Raw genomic sequence first — 9004 nt, forward strand, 5'->3', positions numbered from 1 at the left:
TTATAAATCAACGCCGTTACTGGAATTATCCAAATAATTTAAAATCATCAAGATACTTATTCCAGTGACGGCGTTCGATTATAAATTTTTATTTTTATCAATTATTCTCGGCAATTAAAATTCTATTATCATCGTTGTAAATCAACGCCACCTCTGGAATGATTCGAAAATACCCGCAGAGATTTAGTCCAGTGACAGCCTCGCTACAACAATTCATATTTTTGTTTGAAATTATGGCATTTTTTTTTATGAATCAACGCCGGTACTGGAATTATCCAAATGATTTAAAATCAAACAGATACTTAGTTCAGAGACGACGTTCGGTTATAAATTTTTATTTTTATAAATTATTCTCGGCAATTAAAATTCTATTATCATCGTTGTAAATCAACGCCGCCTCTGGAATGATTCGAAATTATACGCAGAGATTTAGTCCAGTGACGGCCTTGCTTCATTAATCTATATTTTTGGGCGCAATTCTTGGCATTCGTAATTTTATTATTATTTTTGTAAATACTGGAATTCTTCGGATGATTAAAAATTATATATACAAATATTCTCTCCAGTGACGGCGTTTATTTAATAAATTGTATAATTCCATAAAATCTACATAAGCAAATTGCTAAAAGAAAAACGATTTGACACAATTAAAATTCAACGACTCATAAATACAACGTTAGATTAAGTGCATTGTGGCCCTATTTTGAAAAAAATTAATAAAAATATCATTTTATTTTCATACGTATTTTATTACATAATAAATTATTAATTTCCCGCCTAAATCGAATTTTTAATGTTGCAGGATTCATTTGACAATAAAAACATATTTGGAAATACTACGAGGTAAGTTGAAAAAGTTTTCCTAGTTAATGCAGCATACGTTGAAATTTTTTATCATAATAAATGTGCTTGCAGTGACAATCTTGACATTCAAGACATTTCGACAATTCATTCTATGAAAAATTATTCGGACCTACAAACAATCGCAGACTTCGGTAGCTCAGAACTATTCGAAACAGCTACAGAAACTATAGACGAAGTCGTTTACGGAATTGAATCACAAGAAAATGAAGATATCACAGTATCACCGAGGAATCCTAGTACCATATTCCAAATAATCACTAATAACGACGCAAAATTAGTACCAAGCACTGAAATCATCAATTTTGAAACCACTACTGACATCCCGCCGCCTCCAATTGATCCAAATACTTCGGAGGTTATTTCAATATCGACCGATACACCTAATTCAACGATTTTCACGGCAAATACTGCAGTTCCCCCTGTTGTTAACGTATCACAACCCCCCATATCGAGGGGTTATTTCGGTTTCAACTTCAAACCAGCGGCTAAAATAGTCAACAAACAACTTCCTGTTGCACCAGGACTTACGATTCGAACCGGTAAGTCAAAATAAACCCGAATTTCAGGATTGTAGTTAAAAAACATCCTCACTTCCTTCAAATATACCGGGTTTGTTGTGAAAGTAGTAGGACTGGATTTTTTTTTTCTTAAAAAACGCGAGTTATAGGCATTAGCTCATTTTTTCAATCACATACAATTCCAAAAATAAATCCAGTTCGAAATTTTGGACTTTTTACACACATTTTAGGTTTTTTTGTGTATTTTTAGTGAATGATCCGCCGGCGTGTTTGGAACCTGTTTGTAAACGATCTGCCTCGTCCATGTTGGCTATGAAGAACCACGCCAATCAATTGAACTATTGTGAAGACTACTATTCCGCGATATGTCATAACCCACATCTAGATAACACTCAAAAATTTTTCAAAAATAGCCTAAGAAGCATTCAAAAAAGTATAAACGCGGCCAAGATCGATTCCATTAGATATTTTAATAGTTTCTTCAAGCAGTGTATTGATTACGGATATTCTATAAACAGGATAAGCAGGATTAGTGGTTGTAAGTATGAAAAAAAAGTGACTTTTTGTGTCTTTTTTTCATAATTTTCTTCAAATATCAATTTTTTTTCTCAGTGGAAGGTACTGGTGCCAATAGCGATGTGGAAGCTATAATTATTTCGATTTTAACCCAATCGATGCCTTTTTTCGATGTCGGAATAAATATACTCAATAATAAATTCATCTTTGAGGTAAACATCAATATAATTTTTTTACTATCGTTAAGAAATTAACGCCACCACTGGAATTTTTTAATCCATTTAAAATTATATAGTGAGATTTAATCCAGTGACGGCGTGAGTTTATATTGTTCTTAACATTTATATTTTTTAATTATTTAAAAAAATCTAACGCCGCCACTGGAATTTTTTAATTGATTTGAAATGAAAATAAAAACCTCAAATCAAGACGATTTATCAAATAGAAAACAAAGAAACAGGTCTAAGAAGTAAAAAGTAAAGATAATTCAAAACATGTATAATTTTTTATTAAAATAAATTAACGCCGCCCATGGAATTAATGAAATCCTACGAATAGGCCACTAAGATTTAATCCAGTAGCGGATTTAGTCCATTACATTAATTTTTATTTGTATTTGTTCACAGCATTTTCTTATTTTATTATTATAATAAATCAACGCCGGTCCTGAAATCTTTTGTACGATTCGAAATTAAAACAATCAGATTGACTCGAGTGGCGGCGTTAGTTTATATTTTTACTCAACATATATATTTTTTAATTATTTTAATTAACTAACGTCTCCACTAGGATTTTTTAATTGATTTGAAATGGAAAAAAATCTCGAATCAAGATGATTTATCAAAAATAAAACTTATAAACATGTCTAAGAAGTAAAAAGTAAATATAATTCAAAACATGTTTAATTTTTTATTAAAATAAATTAACGCCGCCCCTGGAATTCATAAAATCCTACGAATAGGCCACTAAGATTTAATCCAGTAGCGGATTTAATCCATTACATTTATTTTTTTTTGTATTTGTTAACAGCATTTTCTTATTTTATTATTATAATAAATCAACGCCGGTCCTGAAATCTTTTGTACTATTCGAAATTAAAAAAATCAGATGAACTTCAGTGGCGGCGTTAATTTATATTTTTCTCAACATTTATATTTTTTATTTATTTTAATATAGTACGCCAATGCTGGAATTTTTTAATTGATTCGAAATTGAAAAAAACCTCGAATCAAGATGATTTATCAAAAATAAAACTTATAAACAGGTCTAAGAAGTAAAAAGTAAAGATAAATCAAAACATATATAATTTTTTGTTGAAATAAATTAACGCCGCCCCTGGAATTAATGAAATCCTTTGAATTGGCCACTAAGATTTAATCCAGTAGCGGCTTCAGTCCATTACATTACTTTTTCTTTATATTTGTGCGCAGCATTTTTTTATTTTATTATTGTAATAAATCAAAGCCGGTCCTGGAATCTTTTGTACGATTCCAAATTGTGACATTCAGTTTTACTCCAGTGGCGGCGTTAGTTTATTAAATCATATTTTTATGCGATTTTCTTCGCAATTTATTATTTGATTATAAATCAAGGCCGCCCCGTGAATTACTTATAATAATAATCATTTTACAGTGTTTGGGAGTGGGACCTCGCTATTTTTGGTCATAAAAAATAAAAAAAATCAATATTTTTAATAATTTTTTCTTATTTCGTTAATTTTTTTCGCGCATGCGATAAAATTGTGTGAAAATCAAAATTTCAACTTTATTTTGGCGGAGACAAAATTAAGAAACCATGAATTTGTATCCGAACATTGAAATTTTGTTTGTGGAATGTGGAAAGTACATAAAAAAATGTTCAATTAAAACACAATTTCCATTTTTTATGCCCAAAAAATAGGATGAATTCCATTTAAATCATTTACCAACGCCGCCACTGGAATTCTCTACACAATTCAAAACCGCGCGAAGTTTTATTCCAGTGGTGGCGTTGGTTTATTATATTTTTTTATTATATGAATAAGTAAATGTTTGAAAGAATAATGATCTGATGAAATCTAGGCCTGGTTAAAAAAATGTTATTTCAGATGACGCTACCGGGTTCCAACTATCTCAAAACGAATATAAAAGGATGGTCTTTGAGAGAACAATTCCAGGAAAATTGTATAGCGGAAATAGCGAATGGGGTATCTCAAAATGTAGAATTAGATATTTTATCAAACAAAATAGACGATTGCATTAACGATCAAACCACGAGATATTTGAATGACTTTATGATGGAATTAGAGCCTATCAGCAAACTTCCAGGTATGGGTTTCCTAGGAGGAGTTCTAACGAAATTACAAAACATGAATCCTTTCCGAGGATCCAAACTTCAATCTTTCAATCCTTTTGGAAGTGGAGGTAAAAATGGAGGCAATTCGGAGTCTAGTAACACGGTAAAAACATTTTTTCTTGAATGAACTGTACGTAATAAATTTTGTTTTTACAGGGTGATACTAAGACCGACTTGTCTCTAATACTACGACAAGTTCAGGTAAGAGAGGAATCTTTTTGTTCTCCCTGTATAAATCAAATCGACATTAACCCCGATACATTTCAGGATAGTTGGATAATATATCGTAAAGCTAAGAATCCTTCGATGAAATTAAAATTAATCACCTTGTCAGAATTAACGAAAAGATATAATTTGGGCATAGATTGGACTGACGTTTTTCAAGAATTAACGCAAAGACCTATTGGAGGTGATACTCAAATATATTTTTCTGAACATCTTGATCAAATATTCAAAATTATGATTAACAACAAAAAGTGAGTTTCAAAAACATGATATTCAATAAAAAGGTTAGAATGAAAAAGAAATGCTAGATATTTATATATTTACTTTTCTCTTTTTACTTCATAATCTATTTTTCTTATTAAATCTTTTCGATTCTAGGTCTATTTTCATAGATCAGCTTAAAATAACAGGTAAAAATTGACGTTTCAACCATTATCAAAACGTCAATGTCATATTTTGATAGGTCGAAACGTCAATTTCAACAAATCGAGACGTTTCATCATGAAAAATGTATTTTTAAACATTATGTATTTTTCAACATGGCGGCGACATGGATATAAAACAAATTTACAACTTACCATTGAAAATTAATAATTTATTTCAAATTACCCACTATTTCACAGATATATCACTGTTCACAGATGTTTTTAGAGTTATAATACACTTACTATTTATACACTACTACATTAACTGCAAGAATAATTTAATAAATACAAAACACGTCAGCGATCTTCAACGACTATCTTATTTAAGTTGGAGGGAAATGGCGTTACTATCCAGTGTTGCCAGTCAACCCACCTCGACAATATCATTCGTAAATTTATTGATAAGAATAAAAACAAAACTAAATATATTATAACTAAAACTAAATTAGGGAAAATTTTGTTTTATATAATTATTTAATTAAAAAGTTTATGGGCTAATGGCTAAATGTATATTTTTATTTTTGAATAATTTAGTATCATATAATTCTTCATATTAAACGGAAACCAATAATTCTGGCAACGCTGTAAGAGGAAATGACGCGTCTGTCTACTGTTAATAAATGAGATTCTACAGCGTTGTCACGTTGAGCAGAATAATTTCATAATTCAAAATACACGCACGCAAAGAATTACAATTTAAAAAAAAAATTGTTTCACATGTAATTCACATTTACCTTTTAATAATACCAAATGCTTATTATATTAATTTTATGCTATTAATGTTACTTTTTTATCTACTTATTTACTTTCGTTGTACAAGAAGTTTGTGGTAATAAAGCACATTCTGACAATAGCGCACAGTGGTGGATAGTTGCATACCTTCTTATTGTTCTCACATTTTGAGTTTATTTTATTCAAATAAAGAAATTTATTATTGAAATTTTTATATGATTAAACGTTTCAGTAACCTCAAAGAAATGTTAGATTTATGGTACAACGTCCAATTTTATAAAAACATAGTAATAGAGAAACAAGTCGGAAATAGAGTACAGTATTGTATGGACCTAGCGGCTCAACTTATACCGGAAGTATCATCTTACGTAATTTCCGATTTGAACAAAAATAGGAAACAATTATACGATTTAGTTGATGGCGTATTTGAAGATATTAAACAGCGATTCGAAAAATCACTTCTTTTAGCTAATTTTAGTTCTGATTCTATCAAAATATTGAAAAATCGAATAGATAGTATTAGTATAACCAGACCGATTTTATCTAGTCCATCTTCAGGGTCGCAAAACGTTGGATGTAAGTGAAAACAATTATAAAAATTTATAATTTTCGTAATTTAATTTTTTAGTTTTTGATTATTGGTCGATATCAGGAACTTATCAGGAACAATTGATTCAATTGATTAAACATTATAAAAAAATGTTGTTTGATCAAGTTTCTACAAATGTTACGGGGGATATACTGTAAGTTTTTTATAAGGAATAACAAAATTTTTGTATAATAACAAATGAAGATATGAAAAAATATGTTTTAGGTTGAAATATTTTGTTTATGCTTTCGATACAGTACCAAAAACGTATCCTCCAAACAGAGAAATAAGTACGTACAATGCTTTAAATATTAGACAATTTTTTCAGAATATTATTATTAGACTCACCCCGCAACTTAAAAAAATCCTTGATATCCCAATAATAATTTGTTATCCTGCTTTAAACGTCTCGATTTTGTAAAATAATAACCCACAATTCCGATACAGGTGTCAACATAACCTATAAATATTTTTAACTCGCCACCACTTAAATTATCACTTTTTATAACTATGCACAAATATTTATACTAAAACTATAAAAATAATGATATTTAACTTATCTAAATATATTATATTCATAAAATAAAACAATAATTATTTATATCTATTCCGTTTCGTAAAGTTGACGTTTATCTCACAGTCAACTATCGGATTAGCAGACAGTCAATTGTTCGCCGCCTTAGATACAAAATACTTTTCGTTATGCGCGGTTGCCAAGCATATCTGTCTATGTTATTTATATGAACATTTTTTCAGTGGAAAATAAAAACTTTATATATCTTAAACGATATCGATAGTAGAATAACTAATGAAATAAATGGTATTTTGTCTTCCTTTTTGCTACGAATTCATGAGCGTCATTCGGGATAATAAATTAGTACGTACGCAGTGTTGCCGGAATTGAGGAATTTCATTTAATATTAAAACCAATTGGAATATTGAAGGCTTTTATCCAAATATATAAAACAACATTCATATAATTTTATCAACACATTTAATGTTTTATAATTGAATTAAACAAAATTAAATTGAATTCAACCTATTATAATGTATTGGTAGAATTTTGTTTTTATTGTTCTAAGATATGAAAGTTGAAAAGTTTGGCAACACTTAACGTACGTTTGTCAGCGAATGACATAGCAACAGCACTTGATGCGTTTGAATTGAGAGTGAAAGATATACGCACGCGTGGTGTACAACATTTTTTAATCATATGTTATACGAGGTGTAATCAAAAAGTTACGACGTCAATAAAATATTTTAACACAAATAGTTGATAATTTGTAAATTTTCTCAGTATACCAGCCGGGATTTACTGATGAAATGGCTGACAATTTACCAAATTACGTGAAATTAGCTAAGCAAGGTTTACCATTGGCCCAGCAATTTTCGAAGCATTTCATCAGGAACGATTTTTCCCCAAAACTCGATAAAAAAGATGAATTTATTTATGACGAAATGTTGAAGACATTCGATACGAAATATCTGGTCGACAAATCTAAATATAAAATTGAAAACATCGACTGCATAGTTGAGGTACAAAAATGGGTTATTTCGAATTTTCAAATTGTTCATAATTTATTTCGTAGGACGTGTCTGGAAAAAATTTCAAATATATATCAGTGGAAGGGGATAATTTGGCTTTTAGATTAGTATCTGATATGTATTTGGAAGATCCTCGTAAGATACCTTTACCTTTTGCAGACTATACTCATAATGAAACTTTCATTACGATGGCTTTACAAGGTTTGTATCATCAAAATCGTAAGAAACGCGGCGGTGGCGGGCAATACTGCTAATATAATAGAAATTCACGAGATTTGATCGCTCTAATTGCTGCCAAATAGAGATGGGAACGGTAAATATCATTTGACACACTTGAAATTCCTGCTATATGTTATTTCATATAAATAAATTACTTTTGATAAACAATTTTTTTCTTTTTATTACTTAAAAGTGATGGTATCAATGCCCGCCATCATCACCGCGTACTGAATCGCTTTGTTTCCGCGTGCTTTGATACGAGGGTTGTGAGCAAATTATCCCATCCATTAAATAAAATAAATTATTTCAATTAAATTTCATTTTTTAGCATAATATTCTTTTAAACCTTCTAATCATTAGATATATAATTCTTTTCATAAGTATACGAGGTGTGTATGAAAATATAAATAAAGTATGTCGTAAATATAGCACTGAAAGTAATAAAAGATTGATTAAATGTTTTTAAAATTTGAATTCGTAATTTTTTTATCAATTTTACTCATTTTGATTAATATTCAATTCGAAAAAAAAGTATAATTAAGTAATTAAGTGAAATACATATTTTTGAATACACCTCGTATATAAATAGAAAAAATTTTAATAAAATGATCGTTTTTCATATTACATTTAGAACTTTTTATAAAAAAATACTTTTTCCCCCTAAAATTATAATTAAAAAAAAGGGTAACATTTCTTACAACCCCCGTAATGTAATATATTTAACGTCAACAAGAGCAAAAGTTTTTTAATTTTTTCCCTAGATTTTTGCAATGCAAATAGTTTAGCTGATTTTATCGGCGATTTTTACAATTTGAATTTACCAGCTCCAATAAAAGTGAAAAATATGGCTCTAAATTCCGAATTATTCGCTGGAACTTACTCCTGTCCTCCAAGAAATAGGAAACAATTCCCGTTCATCCAACACAATTAATTTGAAACAAAACTTATTGGATACCCCTCGTAACTAACTTTATTTCAGCAAATTACACTAAAATTGTTTATATTTTATGTCAAAATAAATTTTAAATAAACATATT

The 9004-nt window shown here is 29.3% G+C and overlaps 2 protein-coding genes across 2 annotated transcripts in view; one reads left to right on the plus strand and one right to left on the minus strand.

Moving 5' to 3' along the window:
- The window catches only part of LOC130902739 (UDP-glucosyltransferase 2-like), a 27512-nt gene extending 20282 nt beyond the window's left edge, over positions 1-7230 (minus strand). The window contains exon 1 of the mRNA XM_057815004.1: positions 6552-7230. The gene's annotated coding sequence lies outside the window, so the exon portion shown is untranslated. The remainder of the gene's footprint in view (positions 1-6551) is intronic.
- LOC130902738 (uncharacterized) overlaps positions 1-9000 on the plus strand; it is a 10590-nt gene extending 1590 nt beyond the window's left edge. Inside the window, exons 2-14 of the mRNA XM_057815003.1 lie at positions 803-843; positions 916-1403; positions 1633-1920; positions 1995-2110; positions 3985-4335; positions 4389-4433; positions 4500-4708; positions 5847-6190; positions 6243-6357; positions 6429-6493; positions 7501-7739; positions 7793-7949; positions 8729-9000. Of these exons, the coding sequence (XP_057670986.1) occupies positions 803-843; positions 916-1403; positions 1633-1920; positions 1995-2110; positions 3985-4335; positions 4389-4433; positions 4500-4708; positions 5847-6190; positions 6243-6357; positions 6429-6493; positions 7501-7739; positions 7793-7949; positions 8729-8898 (2628 nt within the window). The 3' untranslated portion in view covers positions 8899-9000. The remainder of the gene's footprint in view (positions 1-802; positions 844-915; positions 1404-1632; positions 1921-1994; positions 2111-3984; positions 4336-4388; positions 4434-4499; positions 4709-5846; positions 6191-6242; positions 6358-6428; positions 6494-7500; positions 7740-7792; positions 7950-8728) is intronic.
- The last annotated feature ends 4 nt before the right edge of the window (positions 9001-9004 follow it).

The sequence above is a fragment of the Diorhabda carinulata genome, chromosome X (assembly GCF_026250575.1).
Source record: "Diorhabda carinulata isolate Delta chromosome X, icDioCari1.1, whole genome shotgun sequence".
Lineage (NCBI taxonomy): Eukaryota > Metazoa > Arthropoda > Insecta > Coleoptera > Chrysomelidae > Diorhabda > Diorhabda carinulata.